This window comes from Crotalus tigris, unplaced genomic scaffold, assembly GCF_016545835.1.
Source record: "Crotalus tigris isolate CLP2741 ecotype Arizona unplaced genomic scaffold, ASM1654583v1 scf7180000020062.1902635, whole genome shotgun sequence".
Taxonomy (NCBI): Eukaryota; Metazoa; Chordata; class Lepidosauria; order Squamata; family Viperidae; genus Crotalus; species Crotalus tigris.
This window is the reverse complement of record NW_024097841.1, coordinates 808,353-829,223: the sequence shown is the minus strand read 5'-3', so window position 1 is coordinate 829,223 and position 20,871 is coordinate 808,353. Positions and strand designations below refer to the sequence as shown.

At 41.5% G+C, this 20,871-nt stretch overlaps 1 protein-coding gene across 3 annotated transcripts in view; it reads left to right on the top strand.

The window, feature by feature from the left end:
- The window catches only part of LOC120318096 (rho GTPase-activating protein 20-like), an 81,785-nt gene that overhangs the window by 49,103 nt on the left and 11,811 nt on the right, over positions 1-20,871 (top strand). The window contains exons 2-9 of one of the 3 annotated variants that reach the window (XM_039365361.1): positions 1,129-1,211; positions 8,266-8,436; positions 8,822-8,971; positions 13,604-13,645; positions 14,085-14,169; positions 15,690-15,767; positions 17,202-17,268; positions 19,374-19,562. In XM_039365361.1, coding sequence (XP_039221295.1) covers positions 1,132-1,211; positions 8,266-8,436; positions 8,822-8,971; positions 13,604-13,645; positions 14,085-14,169; positions 15,690-15,767; positions 17,202-17,268; positions 19,374-19,562 — 862 coding nt within the window. In that variant the 5' untranslated portion in view covers positions 1,129-1,131. Of the gene's footprint in view, positions 1-1,128; positions 1,212-8,262; positions 8,437-8,821; positions 8,972-13,603; positions 13,646-14,084; positions 14,170-15,689; positions 15,768-17,201; positions 17,269-19,373; positions 19,563-20,871 lie in introns of all 3 variants that reach the window. The other 2 variants (XM_039365359.1, XM_039365362.1) reach the window with 2 other exon arrangements.

Genomic DNA, 20,871 nt, shown 5'->3' with positions numbered 1-20,871 from the left:
AAACCTTCTAGAATGCATATGGGTCAATATAAAAGAAAAAAAAAGAATGACATTGCCATAGGAGTAGACTACAGGCCACCCAACCAAGCAGAAAAAAATAAATGTACTTTTTGCTAACCAATTAACAAACATATGTAGGAAACACAGTACAATAGTAATGGGAGACTTCAATTACCCTGATATCAACTGGAAGTCTAATTCTGCACCAAGTGAGAAATCAAATAGATTCCTGACCAGCCTAGTTGACAACTTTGTTGACCAAAAGCTGGAGAAGGGAACTAGAGGGACAGCATACTGGACCCAATTCTCACAAACAGAGAAAAAGTGATAGAAAGAGTTGAAACTGCAGGAACCTTGGGTGAAAGTGACCATGGCATACTGGAATTCAATATGATGCAAACACAAGCAATAGAACACAATGATATTTTAAATTTTTAAAAAAGCTGATTTTAACAAACTTTGTGAGAACTTAAGAAAGATTCCTTGGATGAAAATCCTAAAGGGGAAAACAACTCAAGAAGCTTGGGAAACTCTGAAAATTATGATTATAAAAGCCCAATCCAGTACAATACCACTAAAAAAGAAAAATAAGAAACCCGGGAAGAAAACCAGCATGGCTGCATGAAGATCTCTCTGATAAACTCAGACAAAAAGGACAAGTAGAAAAAATGGGAAGAGAAAAATATAACTAAGGCAGAATATCAAAATCTGCAAAGAAGTCAGGAACTGAAAGACTCAGAATAAACAAAATCTTGCAACAAAAGTCAAAGATAATTAAAAAAATTTCTTTCAACTTATAAATAACAAGAAAAAAGTCAAGGAAACAGTCTACTAAAAAGTGAAGATGGCAAGGAAGTAACAGGCTGTAGAGAGAAAGCAGAGCTGCTTAACTCATTCCTTGAAATGGTCTTCACTCAAAAAGAAACTATAGCTCAACCTACCAAAATGTAAAAGACAGACTAGAAATAAAAATTAAAATAAGAAAATTATAAGAGAACACCTGTCTGGTCTTGATGAATATAAATCACTGGGACCTGACTGATTACATCCCATAGTTCAAAAGGAGCTTGCAGATGTCATCTCAGAACCACTGTACCATATCACCCACCCTGTCCTTTTCTCCCACAGAAAATGAAACCCATCGTTCAAAGAAGACGCTCAACTTCAGCTGCCTTCAGCAAAGCACTTAGCAAATCAAAATATCGTTCCAGGTAAGAGACATGGATGCAAACCTTTTCCTAGAACAGTGTTTCCCAAACTTGACAATTTTAAGGCATGAGGACTTCAACTCCCAGAATTCCACAGCCAGCAACGCTGGCTGTGGAATTCTGGGAGTTGAAGTCCACATGCCTTAAAATTGTCAAGTTTGGGAAACACTGTCCTAGAACATGGCTTTATTGTCTCATGACATCTGGAGGGTGGCAAGGGAAACAGAAGGGTGGAGGTCTGTCATAGGTAGGGCTGGGGTTCTTCCCTTAATCTTTCAGTTTGGCTGGTCCACGGGCATAATAAAGATTTATTGATTGTAATTGGGGGAAAGAGGAGTTTGGAGGGGTGGGTTTTGTTCTTGAATTCTGTCAAGGCTGTTTCAATCTTTACAATTCTAATTAAAACTGCAGAAAAGCCTGCTGCCATTCTGGGATAAAAGAAGTCAGGGGCTCCAATAATAATAATAATAATAATAATAATAATAATAATAATAATAATAATAATAATAATAAACAACTATTACAAATTCGCTATTAGTCAATTGCAAAAGGCGGCCTTACTAGGAACTGCTTCCAGACTTAACAATTGTCGATAAGAAAGACAAAAAAGTCTGGATAGTGGACGTGGCAGTGCCTGGATATAGCAGAATAGAAGAAAAAGAACTGGAGAAGATAACAAAATACAAAGACCTACAAATAGAAATAGAAAGACTGTGGCAAAAGCAAGCAAGGGTAGTACCAATAGTCATAGGCTCCTTGGGTGCAATCCCAAAACAACTGGAGCACCACTTGAACACAATTGGCATTGACAAATTCGCTATTAGTCAATTGCAAAAAGCGGCCTTATTAGGAACTGCTTTCATCCTGCGACGATATCTGTAATACCATCAAACATCCACATCTGCCTATCCCAGGTCCTGGGTAAGGACTCGATAGGTAGACAAAATGCCAAATCCAGTCTGAACATCTGGCTGACTGTGCGATGATTGAATAATAATAATAATAATAATAATAATAATAATAATAATAAACTATTACAAATTCGCTATTAGTCAATTGCAAAAGGCGGCCTTACTAGGAACTGCTTCCATCCTGCGACGATATCTGTAATACCATCAAACATCCACATCTGCCTATCCCAGGTCCTGGGTAAGGACTCGATGGTAGACAAAATGCCAAATCCAGTCTGAACATCTGGCTGACTGTGCGATGATCAATAATAAACTATTAATAATAATAAATAAAAACTATTAATAATAAATAAATTATTATTAATAAATAAATTCGCCATTAGTCAATTGCAAAAGGCGACCTTACTAGGAACCGCCTCCATCCTGCGACGATATGTGTAATAACACCAAACATCCACATCTGCCTATCCTAGGTCCTTGGTAAGGACTCGATAGCTAGACAAAATGCCAAATCCAGTTTGAACATCTGGCTGACTTTGCGATGATCCATAATAATAATAATAATAATAATAATAGAATTAGAAGGGACGTTGGAGGTCTTCTAGTCCAACCCCCTGCTCAGGCAGGAAACCCTATACCATTTCAGACAAATAGTTGTCCAGTCTCTTCTTAAAAACTTCCAGTGTTGGAGCATTCACAATATTTGGGGTTGTCCTATATAATCTTGGGCTTTCAATCCTGCGCCTAGAAAGTGGTGGCTTCATAAATAGCAAATTGTGATCCATGGAAGAGATGGAACGTCAAGTCATGGTTGACCTGGTACAATCTTGGGTTTCTCTGCTTTTCTGTTTTCTCTCTCATTTATGTTTGAATGTTGCCCAGAGCTATATTTTATGAGATGGACAGTTATATAAATCCACTAAATAAATAAATAAATAAAAAATTTCCCTCCCAACCAGTGGTGATAACATTGCAACATCTATATATTCAACAGAATGGAAATTGAGGACCAGGTGAATGATTGAGGAGCAAAAATTCTTCCTGCTGTAGCCCTGAGCTAGTGAGGGATCCTCACCTGTGCATCTGTACCCTTCTTACCTGCATGATCAATCAAAGTTCTTTCCAGAACTTTATGTCTGCATAATATCTACAACATGTAGCTGAACCTGACAGATATAAAAAAAAAAGGATCAGCAAATTTGGGTCATATTAATATTTAAATGGTACCCCACCAGGAAATCTTGCATTAGGAAGTTTTAAAAAAGCCCACTCCAGAGAAAAGCAGTAGCAAAGCACTTCAGTGAGGTTGCCAAGAAAAACAACTTTCCTCTCAGCACACGGAAAATTCTCACAGATGGGAAAAAATCTCTATCTGTAGAGAGGTTAAAGTCAACTGGACTGAGTTATAAAAACTGAATAGAGAGACAGGCAGTAGATAGATGAAGGAATCACTCACACTTCCTTCTCCTCCTTTTCAGTCCCCTGGTATTAATCCACAAAAGTCTCTGCCTTTTAATAAAGTAGTTCTTAAAATGCTTAATGCTCATGGAAAGTTTATGTGCTTAATAACACCACAATATTATGAAGTTGCAGCTCACAAAACATTTGCCTCATAATACTATTTGTTAGTTGGAAAAAGTGCAGTTGACCCCTGATTCTAGACCACTGCAAACTAACCCCACTCCCTCCTTCAATCAATAGCACTGGCCAGTATTTTAGGGCAATCTCTGTGTACTTGGCACCTTCATTCTCGTGGATCTTACATTAAAATGTAAACATCAAAGAGAATCAGGGCATTTCATTAAAACAAAGAGAGGTATTTGGCCAAATGAGATCAGTTTAAAAAACAGCTTGTTACCAGTAGGAGAAGTCTAAACTTTGCAACTTTCGGTCTTCAAGAAAAGTGGCACAATTTTAGAAAAGGGTATATTCTATAAAGGAGCTACTGAACAAAGTACAGATCAGGTTTTCCAATATTTCCAGTTCTCATTAAGAAATAAAAAAGAAATAACTTGATTGTGAGGCCTGAGAAGAATTAATTCAATTGATTTAGCCAGTGAGCATCTGGATTTGTAGAAGTCCATTGAATGGGACACAGTGACCTTTACTCCACCAACCTCTCAGATTCCTAGTAAAATCAGGTCATCTTCCAAGTCACATTGAAAATAGAACCCATTTTGATGAAATAGAACCAGTGGGAAAGTGCCTTCCATAGACTCCATGCAGAGAGAGGAAGTAGAAATGAACTGCCTTCCTCCTGCAGAGCCCCAGGTCTATGCAACTTAGAAAAAAAAGTCACAGGCATTTCCTCTCTGGCTCAGAAGGTGCATTGATCCTATTCAAATGACTCCTAGGAGTATGAATCACTTCCACTTCCTCTCTCACTGTTTCTGTTGACATCTGAAGCAGCCCCAGAAATTACAGTCCACTCCAAATTTATTACTGTACAGTCCTACAAAGATCACTAGAAGAGCACCAAAGGAAGAGGTGTATCCCCAATGTTTGGGGTGTGCTTCTTCCTCTGAAATTCTTTAGATGTTTCCATAGTGGGTAAGATGTAGTGAAACGTCAAGACCTTTAGCCATTTTGACATGTGCATTCAAAATTGGTGGAAACAGACGACACCAAGCTGAGGGGATTTGCTAACACTTTGGAAGACAGACTCAAAGTTCAAAAGGATCTTGACAGACTTGAGCATTGGGTCCTATCCAACAACATGCAGTTCAGTGGTGAGAAAAGTAAAGTCCTTTACTTAGGCATGAGAAACCAAATTCACAGATACAGAAGAGTGGGTATCTGGCTCAACGGCAGTAACTGTGTAAGGGATCTAGATGTCCTAGTGGACCACTATTAGGAGCTACAGTGTTCTGCAACCATCAAAAAAGCCAACACAGTCCTAGGCTGCATTAACAGAAAGATAGTTTTAAGTTCACAATTTATAGTATTGCTCTATACTTCAGTAGTGAGGCCACACTTGGAATATTGCATCCAATTCTGATCACCGTGATAGAAAAAAAGACATTGAGGTTCTAGAAAAAGTGCAGAGAAGAGCAACAGACATGATTAGGGGACTAGCAGCTAAACTGTATGATGAACCAGGGAACTAGGTGTGCCTAACCTAATGAAAAGAAGCATTAGCGGTGACACGCTAGCCATCTTCCAATATTTGAAAGGCTACCACAGAGAAGAGGGGGTAGACTGATTCTCCAAAGCACCTGAGGTCAGTGCAAGAAGTAATGGGTAGAAACTCATTAAAGAGAAATCCAACTTAAGCAAGGAGAAATTTCCTAGTAGTAGGAGCAATTAATCAATGGAACCATTTGCCTCCTGAAGTTGTGGGTGCTCTGTCACTGGAGGTTTTCAAGAAAAGATTGGAAATCATTTGTCTAGGATGGTATAAGAAGAGCTCCCATCTTGGGTAGGGGTTGGACTAGAAGACCTCCAAGATCCTTTCCAACCCTATGATTCCACAATGCTTAGAGAACTCTCTTTCCCATTGACAGGAAGGTTTGCCTCATTCTGCTTCCCAGTAACAGAGCTTAAGGCAACTTTTATTTTTTCCAGCCCAATTTCAGCTTGAAATATATATCCAGGTAACTTTTTAACACTTCAAGGTCTGTAGAAGTGAAGACAATCTGATTTTATCCTGTAGTTGTATTTGAAGGACTGTGGAGAGCAATGCAAAATCATTTTTGTCTCCACAACTGGGATGCATATTTTGCATTCCTGCAATCTTGCAAGCCTCTCGGGACAGCAGCCAGTCTTCACTGTTAGAATATGCAGCCTATTTCAGATGTTACACCGGCACTGAGCCATTATGGGGAACCGATCCAAATTGAAGATACCCCAATAGCATAAAAATTATCACAAGATTGCACTTTAATGTTAATTATGCAGCTCGAATGGTTAAAGTGTCAGGCAGGGCTGGCTCAGTAGAATCATCAAGCATTAAAAATCAGCATATTTGGCAAAGAGAAAAGCTGAAATCCTCCCACTATGTGCCTGATTTTCAGTTCATACTTATTTGTGACATTTCTTTGCTAGTTTAAACTTGGATTTGTACTGATCCCTGGTTTCTTTGAGCTTGGCACAAAGACCACTCAGTCACTGCTGCCTTTTGCATTTCAACTCTACATGTCCAACTCATTTCCTCTTCCAATGCCGAATGTCCATCACATCATCCACAGATTTCCCTTCTAGCCACAAAAAGATGGTAGATAAACAAAGAACATACACTTATCGTGGCTGTTTCCAAAAATGCCCTCATAAATAATTTTTTCTGACAGTATATTTTACTGAAATAAATATTGCTTTAAGCCAAGTTAAAAATTCAGATGATGTTCATTTAGAACCAAATGATCTTTTAGGAGCACTTTTCATTTAAGTCTACACTTAGCATCCTGGTTTGGGGAGACAGCTTGCACAGATTTCAGGCAATACCTGAGTTGCCAATTATGAAAAAAAAAAAAAAGCTATTGTGCTTTCAGGCTTTCCCCTAATTTCTCAAGCAGGAGACCCAAATCCTTGGCGTTATTTGGAGGCCCTTCAAAGGCTCCAAGAAGCAAAAGGCAACTGATGGAGCCTCATACTTAAGCTTCCCTTCAGCCCTTCAGGGCAGGCCAAGCCAAGAAACAGGCCCAGCAGGGATCCCAGCAATTCTCTCTCTTATTGTGGAGCATTATAGCAAATCCTGACCACTTGTCAGTTTCCCTCTGCCCCATCTGACCTTAATCAAAATCAAAACCCTTTGAATCTCTTTTTTATACTGTCCTCTTTCAGAAGACTTCAAGCCCCCCTAGCTCATTCCCTCCCTGGCCTTAAGGTTGTCACTCCTTGCAGTTAGTCCCCCTTCCATACACAGACATGCACATACATGCACACATTTAAAAAAAAACCAGGGGAAAACAGTGGTGGTAGCTCTGCCTAGCCTTCGCTCTTCAGCTCCCCAGGTTCCCCAACCGAGATGGGGAAGACTAAAGACTTGTCAGGGTTTACATTCCGTGTAACTGGGGCCCATCCTGGCAAAAACAGAACTGCAATGTTGAATATATTTGCCTCCAAACTTCCATACTGAAGTAGAGAACTGCAGTGGTGATGGTGAACTGCCCCTCTGTATTTTGGTCTCCTCTCCCCTCTGCTCGAGAGGCGCATCGGCTTCATGGGGTCAAAGAGTGGCAGATCTTAGCTTTGGAACTTGATGGAGATTTGACCAAGGGGGAAGGGAGAGACAAGAAGGGGCCATGAAGGACCAAGCAGATTCAGGCAGCTTGATTTCCAATGAGGCAAATTAGGCCAATCTCAAGATTCCCTGGAAACACCTGTGATTTGCGGAAAGGATTGGGGGACCGAGAGAGGGAAAGAGAAGAAGGGAGCTGTGGGCCTCTCATCCGCCATGATCTGGTAGCAGAATACCAGATGAAAGCATTTTCTAGAAACTGAGGACAAATGAAGTAACAACTGTATTAAATGTCCAATAATTTGAACATCGTATTTTAGTTTAATTTCTTAAAGAAATATTTTAGTTTAAAAATATCTCTCCAAATTGTTATATACATTGAAGCTCTTTGCCCTGTGAAACTATGTAATCATGAAGATTACAGCCAGTGCGCCAGAAGGAGGCTTTGGTGTTTGTTTTTAATCTGCACACTGCCCCCCCCCATCCCGTGTCACTGTGAGTTGGGCAGCCATAGCAATCTGAATTATAAGTATAAATAAGTAAATAAGTAAATAAATAAAGAGTGGACAACATAACATGCCTATCCAGAAGAAGACATGAGGTTGTTATGCATATCATGACACACACGATGTCACTTGCCAGTCTAGAGCCCCGCCCCTAACTTCCTCTACAACAAGAGGAGAGACGGGTAAATGAATTTAAGAGTAGCAAAGGGCAGGTTTGGAGGAAGAATAAAAAGGTCTGTTTGGTTCAATGGGGCAATTGTAGTCAAGAGAAAGATCTTAATATTTCCTTGAAAATAATAGTACTCGCTGCAGATAAAACTGGACTTTAGCATAAAATTAATCCGCTTCAGGGATTGCTTAAAGCAAAATGGATAAAATATGCTTTCCTGGATGGTGACAGTAGTAAGCAAAGTGCAAAAGTATTACTATCATCCTAATTCATTTCCTGCTCTCTTTTCCAGCAGGGAAATTATTTTGTCATCCTCACACGGAGATAATGGATTACCAGCTGGAGCTTTTAGCAACCCAAATTCCATCTTCATCTTGGATGAGCGTGTCCAGCTTTCTCTGGGCTTGCAAACCCAAGAGAGGCATTTGTTCCTCTTCAGCAACATGCTAATTGTTGCCAAATCCAAGTAAGTGTGAATGCCCATTTGATCCACCAGCTAATGCTCTTTACTATTAGCAAACATTGAGTTCGTACAATATATGAATACCAAAGCAAACCCCTCACATTAAGCCTTGGTGTGAACCCTGCCTTCTGATTTGTAACCATGAGTTAAGGCAAATCAAGCTAATTAGGGTTTATTTCAGAAAGGAAATCATGGCACGGGACACTGAACCTAGGATCTTTAGTGCGAGCTGCTTAATAAGCATGTCACCTTAGGTGAGGGAGTGTGTCTGTGACTCTGTGGAAGAGTTCTTGGATATGTGCAGGAGGAGACAGATCAGGGACCCTAGCTGTGATTTCTGAATTCTGCAAATATGCTTAAGAGGGATCTCTCTGGCTTGGACATGCAGGTCCTCTTCCAGCTTGAAACTGAAGAAAAAAGTTCATCTGAGTGAAGTATGGACTGGATCCTGCCTTAGTGAAGTGTCAGAGAAGAAAATGAGCCCAGATACATCTTTTGTGATTGGCTGGCCAACTGTAAATTATGTCGTCACTTTCAGGTAATGTCCATAAACCCATTTCTTTGAAGGGACCACCATGGCAAGAGATGAACTCAACCAGTCTGCTCTGCCCTCATCAACAAGTGGTGCCTTCCAGGTTGTGACAAGGGCAAAGTTGCAACTGAGGAGATGCGAGGGAGGGGGAAGGGGGGCATTCCATACACACAATCCTCATCCAAACAACTCCAATCACATGTAGGTAAACAGAAGCAGTTTCAAGAGCAACTGAGAAAAACAACTGTGGGAAAAATTCATGGCATCTCCCTCTGGCAGCCACCCTCAACAGTGGTGCTTCCAAACTGTTCACCCTCATCCTATTGGCAACATCCCGGAGAGCACAAGCCTGGAGATAACAGTGGCTGCTGTTTTCCTATGATTGCTTCTGCTGCCTTGAGAGGCAGAATGAGAATGTGTTTGATGGTCTCCACAAATCTTTCCTTAAAACTTCCAACACAAGACTATTATGTTTGGAAGGTCATGACCTACAAATAGGTTGGCACGCTATGTTGTGGGATCATAAATATAAGACACATAAATATTTCCGAAAGCACTATATCAGACAAGCCTTAATTGATGTATGGATTAAAATCTGGCAACCAAATTATACCCAAGTTCCCAGTTGGATCTCATCGTTAGAAATGCATATACACCCAAAGTTTATCCAACTGGGAAAGATTATAACATATAAAAATATCCTAGATGAGAGGGGAATTAAAACCCAGGAAAATTCTTCAAGATGAAGGGATGGAACTAGAATGGTGGGCATACCTTCAATTACAGGCGAGATATTGGAAAGATAAAAAAGAGTTAGGTATAAAATTAGAACTAATTGGGCTGGACAAAACATTATTAGGCACGGAGGATAAAATGATTAAAAAACTATATCACTATTTGTTAGATCAGGCAATGTATGAGGAACAGGTAAAAGAGACCATGTTAACGTGGAGCAGGGATTTTGATCTCAATTTTGATCTGCACATCTGGCAGGAATTATGGGTAAGAAACAGGAAGCTTACTCTGGCCACCTCTTACAAAGAAAATCTCTACAAAATGTTCTACAGGTGGCATCTCCCACCCATAAGATTAGCCAAAATGGGTCCAAATGTTTCCTCCAAATGTTGGAAATGTAAATTGGCAAAAGGAACATACTATCATATGTGGTGGGAGTGCCCATGAGCCCATGACTTTTGGAATAAGATTAAAAAATGGCTGGAAGAAATATTAAAGTTAGTGGTAGAGTTAAAATCAGAACTCTTTTTACTAGGCATAACCATGCAGAAATACAACAAAGGAGTGTTTTATTTGATGTTACACATTCTCATGGCTGCTAAATTGGTGTATGCTCAAAATTGGAGGAATAAAGGAATTCCAACAGAAGAAGAGATTATATATAAAATTTTATTGTGTGCTGAAATGGATAGGCTCACAATGGAAATGAAAGATAAGACAGAATCAGACTATTTCGAGATCTGGGACAAATTTTATCACTGGTGTGAATCAAGAAGAATTGCTCAGGTTTTAAATTAGCGTTAAGATAGAATTATATATAACTGTATATATAACTGTATTGTATAGAAGAATATGTTTATATAGAGATCAAGAATTATGTATTAATTATATGTATCAAGAGGAACAAATTGTTAGGAATATTTATTTTGGAATGTCACGTTATGTCCATCTTTGTTTTTAAGTGTATTATAAATAAAAAACTTTTTATAAAAAAACAAAAAACCTTCCAACACAGCCCCCTGGAGAAGACCATGCTCAGATCCTAGGACAACACAGAAATTTTTCATTTGTGCCTTCTGTCAAGGCAGAAATCAAGAAGATCATGGATTATTTATCACATATATTTCCTACTGTCTCACAAAACAAGTCACAATCAATCAATCAGGAATCAGGACAGTAAACAAAAACTACTAAAAGTCCTTGATTAAGATTATAGTTATAAAATTATGATGCACTGATATTTGGATAAAACAACTATATCATGGAGTAACTTCCTTTGAAATCTCTCAGATCTTTGATCACACCAGAATTTCCCAAATCCAATTTTTTATCTGCATTTTTATTGAAGATTCTGGTAGATAGTATGTCTTCAGCCAGTGGGTTTTTCAATGAGTTAATTGTGTTTATCCAGTCCAAGTCGATGACATAAATGCAGAAGGAATTTGTACTCTGCAAAGATTCCTTCACGCATTAATTCAGTGGTGTGAGTGTCTCCCCATACACAGATTGAGAGAAGCCCTGGGCTGAGGCTCCCACTCCAGAGCCAGAAAAACAGGCATGCAGCTTCCTGTTCTCAGCTGCACCCAGCATGGTGTCACACTGACTTGGCAGCCAAGGACCATCACAGAAGAGAGTCTGCAGTGTTGCAACTGCAGATTTGGAGGATGCTGGACCCAAACGTTGAGCCCCTGGCCTCACTTTTGCAGAAACATCAATTTATGAAAAGCTTGAAATGGGCACTGTTTCCCCCACGTCACTGAAGTTGCCTGCCAGGGAAATGGCTTATAAGAATTGTGCAATGGAAGAAAAGGGGAGGAGAGAGAGACAGAGTAAAGGTTAAACCCAGAATCCAAATCTACATTGGAACAGAGCTTTTCCATTCTAATCAGCCAGGCTAGGAAACCCAGCTCAGCCAGCGTGTGTGTGCAGGGATGGGTGTGCACCGGAGATAATGTAACAGTCACTAAAATAGAAGAGTCCTGAATATGCTGTGACCAAAAGAAGAGTTGTGGGTAATGAAGCATGAAAGCCATTCAAGTTCACCATTTTTCCTAGCTATGTTTGATTGTGGGGGAACAACATATTAAGAGCCTTATGATCAATACATATTAAATACATATGTGTATGCTACATATCCTCTTATGGTTGCAATATATCTGTATGTCCACACATGTGCACAGACACACATTGCACTCTCACCTCTTTAAAACCTCAACTCAAAATATTGCTTTTTATAATCCCTCTTTACAATCAGTTGATTCTCTCATGCAAAATTCTTCCTTCAACCAATTTTGCTGTACATCAGCCTGAATTTTATGGCCAATGGCTGGTTAATTAAAATGAACAGAGTTTTCCTGCTGTTGAGATCTGGGAGTCTGCTAGGGGACCCTCTGCACCCACAGGCAGGAGTCTTCAAGACCAGGAAGGAAGTAGGACACCTCAAGTGATTTCCATCTTCAAGAAAGGGGGGAAAATACAGACCCAGGAAACTATAGACAAATCAGTCCAATATCAATACCTGGGAAGATCCTGGAAAAGATAATAAAAAACAGATCTACAAACAACTAGAAGCAAACAAAATTATAACTGGTAGCCAGCATGGGTTGTTAAAAACAGATCATGCCAAACCAATCTTATTTCATTCTTTGATAAAGAGACCAAATTAGTAGACCATCGAAACTTGGTGGACATAGTATACTTAGATTTCAGTTCAACAAAGTAGACCACAGATCTACTGCTTGGTGCTTTGGAGATGTTGGTGGCTGCAGAGGCTTGGGGACGTCAGCCATAGAGGTGTTTTTCTTGGACACGTGGCGGCTTGGGTTCGGTGGTGCTTGACTTTCAGGGGTGGTCCAGCACAATGTCCAGCATCACTGCCATACAGTACCACTCACACAATAGGTTAGGAAGACTTCGAATGATGCAGGCTTGAAGCAAGTCACGATCTAACCCATTTGAAGTAGTTGATAGTGACTGCTCAGGCCACTGCCTTGGCTGATTAGCAACGACCTCTTTGCTTCAGGTGGTGGATTTCTTTCTCAGCCATTAGGACTCGGGATTCATCTTCAAACTGATCCCTCAGTTCAGTGGTGGGATTCAAATATGTGAACAGTTGGTTCTCTGTGTGGATGCTGCTTCCGGAAGTCCATTCTGGGCCTGGGCAACAAAAAAATTAGCTACCGATTCTGCCAAAGTGGTGCAAACTGGCTGAATCCCACCACTGCCTCAGTTGCTCCATGAATAGATTAATGTCATGCAATTCAGGAGCTCCTTCACCCCTCTAAATTTGCCATCACAGCATTCACCATCGTAGCCCCATCCCGGTAAGGCATAAGCGTAGCAATCGAAATGAGCCCACACCTGATTGAAGAATAAGTTCAGCTTCTCGGGATCCCCATCAAAGATGGGCTTGATGGGAGGCGGCTCGAACTTCAGTCAAGCCTCCTCTACCTGCTGCTGGGCTTGGGCAGCTTTCTGGACTTGGGTAGCTTGCTGGTCCTGGGCATGTAGCCGAACCACTCTCCAGACTTCTCTTGGCTGAACTGTGGGACTGGCATCCAAGGCTGTGGCAACAAACTTGGCTGGAACACAGAGCTTGATATCACAGCTGTTTGGGGGATGGGTGAAGTGGCATGGGCTCCAGTGGTTGGGCTAGGACTCCGGCAAGGGGGGGAAGAGATGGGTAGTTCTTGGCATTTCCCCTCATGGCACTCACCTCTTGGGCAACAGGGATCATAATCCCTCCCCTTCCAGCTCTATTCTATTCTAAGTATTTCCTCCTTGACAGAAGCAGAACCAAGAGCCATCTCACACCTAACATTTGGGGCTTTGCAGATTAATATAGTAAAGTTGACAAAAACTATGTGATATTGTCCTACCTCAATTTTTTTTCTTTCTTTCCAGCTCTTCAGAAGTGAAGGAAAGATGGCTGTCCATGCTGCTCTGGTATGAGATGTGTTCTTCCTTCTTTTCTGCTCTGTGTTATTGCATCCTGAAGGAAGGCCCTGCCAGTGTGCCAAGAATGAGATGCCCTGCCTTTATTTGTGCTCCCTATTTTAACATCCTAGGGATAAAAGGATACCTAGATTGTAAAAATGGGGAACGCCAGCTTCATTTTATGACATACTTGCTCCTTCCACCCAACTCAATAGTGACCTTCCCCATTTTAGTCCATTATGGGCATTCATGAGGTAGGACATCATCTGGGCCAATCCTCATCTTCACCTAATGGCATCCCAATGGAATCTTGGTGGGAGTTCCCAAGTTCCCAGGCAGAGGAATAGTAGAATTCTTTGGAGGACTTTAAATAGCTTTTTCTATTCAACTTAATACAATTATTCTGTGCAGCACATATCTGAACTCACCATCAATATTTAAATTACAGGCACATCTATGAAATGAAGCAGACTGAGTACCCCCAAAATTTTCCCATACAGATTTTGGTGATGGACAGGGAGAAAGGCTCTTCTGTGAGTAATAAAGAAATTGTTGTTGTTGTTAAAAGCTGAAAGAAAAACTGCAACTTAAACTAATGAATGAGGGGATCCAAGCCTCCAAAATAACATCAATAGATGGAGAACTTCTTCTAGCCAAAATTTAATTGTCTTTCCATCATTAAAAAGCGTTAAACATATTTGAAAAATCAGGGAATTTAAATTCAACCCCTGCTTCCATGTCAAGAATGATCCTTTGAATCACAGATAAATGTGTTGGCCTTTTTTATTTGTTTGTTTAAGTACTTGGGCAGAAGAAAAATGTTAATACCAAGTTTTTGTTAATTCCATCTTCAAAATCATTCTACAACTGCAAGAAGAATTTGAATGTGGCCATAACAGCAAAGTTCAGACTTTTGCAAGCAGTGATGATCTCTGTGATGCTCCATGGAAGCAAAAGTTGAACTTTGAAGAAGAGGATAAGAAGAGTACTAACATTTTTGAATGTGGATATTGGAGAAGACTCCCGAGAGTACTATGCATACCCAAGAAACAGGCACATGGATTATCAGACAAATCAAAGCAGAGTTCTCACTTGAGACACAAGTGCCCAGGCTCAAATTATCCTACTTTGGGCACATCTGCAAAGATCCAGCTCTCTAGAGAAAGCTTTGATGCGGGGAAAGATGGAAGGAAAGAGAAAAGAGGACATGCAACATCAAGGTGGACAGAGTTGATTCAAATGGCAATGGGAACTCCACTGGGTGATCTGAGGAGCCACATTGGGCATAGATTATCCTGGAGTTGGTTGCCAGAGTTAGTGTTGACTTGATGGCACATAATATTTAATCAATCGATCGACATTTCAGAATGACTATATATTCAATTAAAATTTTGTTTTTAAAAATTTGGATCTGCTGTATTAGCCATTTCTGAAATTTCCAGATTACAGAGTCTAAAGCTCCTTTTCATTGCTCTAGAACAGTGGTTCTCAACCTGTGGGTCGGGACCCCATTTGGGGTCGAATGACCATTTCACGGGGCTCGCCAAACAATGCAGTCCGCCATTTTTTTCCCCCTTTTCCTTAGCTGTGCTACTCCCTTTTATTCTATTGGCTTTTGAAAGCCAATAGAACAGACTCTGTTGAATAGAGTCTAATTCTATTGGCTTTCAAAAGCCAATAGGAATTGTCCAGGCTGTCTCTGCCCTGCTGAGCCCGCCAAGAGTCCCATTCTGCAAACGGTGCTGTACCAGTTGAGTAGTCCTCAACTTACGACTGGTTGAGTAGTCCTCGACTTACGACCGGTTGGGGGTCGCGGCATTAAAAAGGTTGAGAACCACTGCTCTAGAAAGCCAAGGGATTCTTCAAGATGGATATTGCTAATCTACAAGTCCTTTGGAATTCGGAACTGGAATATCATAATGTGACAAATTAGTGATCTTATATGTTAAAGAATATTGCTGTAAATATGTTTCATATGATGATGTTAATTCATTAAAATATTCTTTTTCAGAAAGGAATAGGAATTATTACAATGTTTATTTGTTTTATTCAGAACACTGCATTAAGCATCTCCAACATGGAAACTACTGACAATATTATCAAAAAGACCACAGAACAGTTGGGGGTTCCTGTAAGTATAAGTGTAACATCCTATCAAAAATGGTTCAGTGATATTGGTGGGGAGAGGAATGGCTCCCGTTTTTCTTTAGAGAGAGAGACCACAGATCCAGATGTCCAGTTGGATCTGTCCATTTGGGTTCATACTTACCCCACAAAGAAAGTCAGCTGAAGTAGAGAAAGTATTGAAGTGTCTTTATTAAAATCCACTTTGCAAAATCCCTAGGTGCTGGATACTTCACAAAGAAACAGATAGTTGTCCCACATAAATCATAACATATGATATTAAGGTAACTTGTCCTGTGTGACCATTTTTGGCCTGGCTCAGTTGAGCCAGTGGTGGGTCAAATGTTCTCTTTGAGGACAGCTGGGAAGTTCTTGAGAGGGCCACTGTAAGGAAGACTCAGATTAACTATTTGTATGTCGGAATGAGTAGTGCCCTCATGGAAAGCTAGGCTGTATTACTCCTACATCAGCGTAACCAAGATGCACAGCCCTTGAGATGAATTTCACCGGGCGGATCAGAAAGGGCACAGCTGCTGTCCTAAAAGCCTTTTCCAAATTGTCCTTTTTACAACTATGAGAGGATGGAGTTGCAAGCTATATGTCAGAATCCAATTATATTTCATCTCTAGTTATCAACTATAGAAAACCCCATTTCTGCCTTCTCTAGATTCTGTCATACAATGAAGGGAAGGGGGTGAACAAAGGGGCTTTATGGCCCTCACTTCCTTCAGTACACTTGAAAGAGACTGGATGTGGATATCACCAAAAGAACTAACCATAAGAATGGGGCTATTACCTTTCATGTACTCCTCTCTGAAGTCTCCCTCCTGTCAGCAGTAAGGAAAAGGGGGTGGGAAGGTAATGCCTGAGACTGTCGCTGGAAGAAGAGGTTGATTGGGTGGGGCTACTGGGGAACCCCTTAAAATCTTGAATCGGAGAGCTTGGACCCCAAGTCCTGTCTAGAATGTCTGCAACCATTTTCTCTTAATAAAGGATGCCTGTTGGAAGAACTGTTCCATGAGTTCTGTCTTCTTAAGATGCGAAGTGGGGTGGGTCCTTACATTTATTTATTGTTGTTTGTGCTGGGCTATAAGAGTGTATGTGTATGTTTGTGTAAAATTAAAGAATGGTTCACTGATCCAGTTGTGCTCGCTCTGTAAGCCTTTGCATAAACGAGGTGAAATGCAGTGCAACACACCTGGTAGATTTTTGTTTGGACATGTATCTTCCTGACTCTTTGTCTCGCCCTTTCCTGCATTTTTTCCTTCCTTCCAAGGTCAGCACTCAGTTGTTTTCCATGAGATTTATAATCCTGGGTTTCCAGATTCCCTCCCTCCCTCCTTTCAAGCCTGGCCTGTTTATTCTTATATTGTTTTGCATTCAATTGCTCTACTCCTTCCACAACTTGATCTTCACTAGCCTTCTATCTTTCCATTCACAGGGTAGACCAAGTGACTATCACCTGTGGGTTATTTCAGGAAGGGACAATCCTGCATACCCACTGATTGGTAAGAACTCTTCCTTTCTTGAATGGAGATGGGAGTATGGAGAATATTTGCAACTTCAGATGGTATTGGTGGGTCACCTTAGCTGAACTGGGGTAGAGTTACCTAAATCCACAAAGCTTTCAAAAGATCTCATCTGTATTCTTCTAGCCAAAAAGCCTTCTTGTTAGTGCAATCAAAACCACACACACACAGAGTACTATTGGTTATAGACAAAGGGTAGAAAATATGTGGCTCTTCAGATGTTTTTGAGCCACTTTCTATCAATCAATCAATCAATCAATCCCAGCCAGCAGGGCAGAGACATATGGTCCTGATGGTATAACAACACCTGGGGTGTTGTTACTTCTCCATGTATCTAATGCAACCTTGAGCCTTTGTCTGGATTGACAGCTGAGAAGAAGTCCAAAAGCTTTTATTGTTGAAATGGAGGACAGGCCAAGAGGGAAATGACCTTTTCCATACGATTCTTTCTCAGAATTCCTAAAGACTGTTTCATAACTACCAAAGGACTATAATTGGGACTATGACCTCTGGAGCCAAAACAGGCGAGAAGACCTCTATTGTCAAAAAAAGCAATGTGGTCTCTACAGACCAATTTGGGCCTTTCCCTTCAAAGCAATCCCTGTGGCGCAGCCAACCAATGAGCCCATCACAACTGCCTGCAGTGGGAGCCCTTGCGAGAGAGTTGTGGGCCCAAAGGGAGTCTCAGGAACTGGAACTCAAATAGTGCAGGGTTTGGGATGGGTGGAAGCCTTGAGGTGGGGTCTACAAAGGAAGGGTTATTCTGGTGGGTAACTGCCCTGTCTTTATGTAGAACAGACCTTCACAGTCATGCCCAGCCACCATGAGTTTATGGAAGAGAAGAGCTGCCCACTGCTGCTTTGTGGCCTCCTATGCCTTTCTTTAGAATGCCTGATTGGGGTTCCCAGGAATTCACTTCATTAGCACAGGCAAATTCTGTTCCATATTGTACAGTGAGAACTAAGCCCCAGGGGTATCCTCAAAGAGATGGGGATTTAAACAAAATTCAGGACAGTGCCTTTGACTGCACAGTCAAGCTCCTACTCCTTTTTTACATGCATCACCCCTGCTGAGTCCTTTCTCCAGTTGGGTGGAAGAAGCTCAGCACTGAAACCATGTTAGTCCAATAAAGTTATAACAAAAACACTAGAGGACATCATGCTCTTTAATATTTACCCCTCTTACATTTCAATTTCGACATCCCATCACAGACCCCTGTGATGACATTGCAGACCCCTAGGGGTCCACGGACCACTAGTTGAGAACCATTGTGGTACGGAATGGGATGGGCACCAGGGGCTGCATTGGCAGGCACATATCTATGCTGTCCTCTGGATTGAAGCCCAGAGGCTTGTGGCAAGAAAAAAACGTGGTTTTTTATATTCCGGTTGTTGGGTGGTTGGCAGCAATTGCCCCTCTTTGCACTGCCCTTTCTTTCAACAGTTGTGTACATGAATATTTCTCCTTTCTTAAAGTCAGAACATTTGGGGAAGCTTCTCAAAAGTGGATCAGAGGTGGAGGATTTTTGGAAGGGAATGATGGGACTTCATCTAGTGGTGATGCAAACAATTGTTTGCTCTGCAGCCACACATCCTTATCAGGAAAATCCTGCTGTCAAGGAAAGATTATTATTATTATTTCCCTTTTAGCTTCAGCCTCATCTCATTTCTTCATTCAACATCTGGACCACAACTGGCTTGGGCCACCTGACATTCTGCAGATATACATACTCAGCAGAAGTCAGGGAGTCCCCTGTACAATTCAGGATGGGATAATTCAGCTGACGGCAGTTTAAAGTGAATGGGGTCAAGCCAATGATAAAATCAGACCTCTGAGGACCAAGGGTTATTCCCTGACTTGATTTGACCAGTAACTGCAGTGGGCCTTCCTGGGCTGATCGGTTGGATCTCCTTCCCCTGGGCACTGGACATGGGGGGGGGTGATGTCTAGGCTCAGCCTCCTTTAGTCATATGGACTAGAATCCCAGTCGGTCAATTCTTTGCTGCTTTTTATTTCCCAAACTTAAACTTCGCCAGGCCTCTTTGTCTTCAGTAGATGATGCAGCTAGCCTGTTGTTGCCATAGGACATGAGCATCCCTTCAGCATTATCCTGGGTTGCCTCCGAGGCTCCATGGACCAGTTGCGAGGCCCTGGCAATGGCGTGCTGCTTCCTGATGAGTACGAAACTTCACCGCTGCACCAGCTGCCCAGGGACCGGCAGTGCCAGTTCATCCTGAAGCCCAAACCCCAGGCTCCGGTGAAGTTACGGAGAGGTAAAATGTCTGTTAGGGTCTTCCAGATGTATGGCAGAACCCAGAATAATAGAAGAAATAGAAGTAGGGGGCTCCCTTAAACAATATGGGTTCTGATTTCCCTGGTGTTTGCTGACTCTCATACTTCTTGTTGGGAGAGGGAGCTGACGAAGAAACTCCACTTGCTAGGTTTTACGGGGGATGCTCTGGGAGATTATGGTCTCAAGGACACCCAGTTTAGGATAGTCCAATGGCTTGTGGACATAGGTTTGCAATATTTAAGATCCAGAGCCAACAAAATCTTCTCCCCTTTGATCTTCAGCCATTCTAATTGTTGTGTCCTGAGCCTGCAAAGGCAGGCTCGGGATGTTGCAATGGTCCCGGGCAGTTGCAAGCTGCCCAGGACCAGACTGAGTGGTGCCGGCTTCGCGCGCATGCGCGAGGCATGGAAGCGTGCCAGAATGTTACCTTTTTGCCCGGGGATTCTATTAAAGGAGACAGAGAGGCCTGCGAGCCTCAGAGCTGTGTCGGAGAGAGAACTACTAAAATAAAAGGCTGTTGGAATTACAGAATGTGCTCTATTCATTCGCCATTGACTCGAGGATTCAACACTGGCGATGAAGGTGGGATGGCTTACAAAAACAAAAAAGAAGAATTGTAAGCTTACCCCAAGAGTCCTGGAGAGCGGAAGATGGCATTAAACTCAGCACCTGGCCTGCCAGTACAGCGTCGCTGGAGGTAAGCTGGCTGATAGACCCCTTCCTAGAGTAAGAAGCAAGAATGGCGAAGATAGAGAGACTGTCTGAATTCGATGTTATTCACCCAGAAAGATGGGAGTCTTATGTTGCTAGAGTAGAAAATTACTTTAAAGTAAATCAAGTAAGAGAAGGTGGCTTGAAGGCCGCTACTTTGCTGTGTGTCTGTGGTCAAGATGCATTTGAAATTGCAGAAAATTTGGCAGCCCCTGCTCCTCTTGAATCTGTCACTTAAACAGATTTAAAGAAGTTATTGAAGGAACATTTTCAGCCCAAGTTGTCTGTTATTGTGTGGAGACACACGTTTGAACAGAGGGATCAACGAGCTGGTGAATCAGCTAAAGAATACATTGCAGCCTTGAGAAGAGCAGGTAAGCCTTGTGATTTTAAAGATTTAGAAGAAAGGTTGAGAGACCGATTTGTATGTGGGCTTAGGAACAGAGACTTGTAACAGAGATTCTTTGCAAAAGAGGACATTTCCTTCCAAGATGCCTTGAGAGAGGTCACTGCAGAAGACGCAGCAGGTGGGGCAGTCAAGAATATGAGGCCTATCAGGAACAACCCAGAAGCCGTCT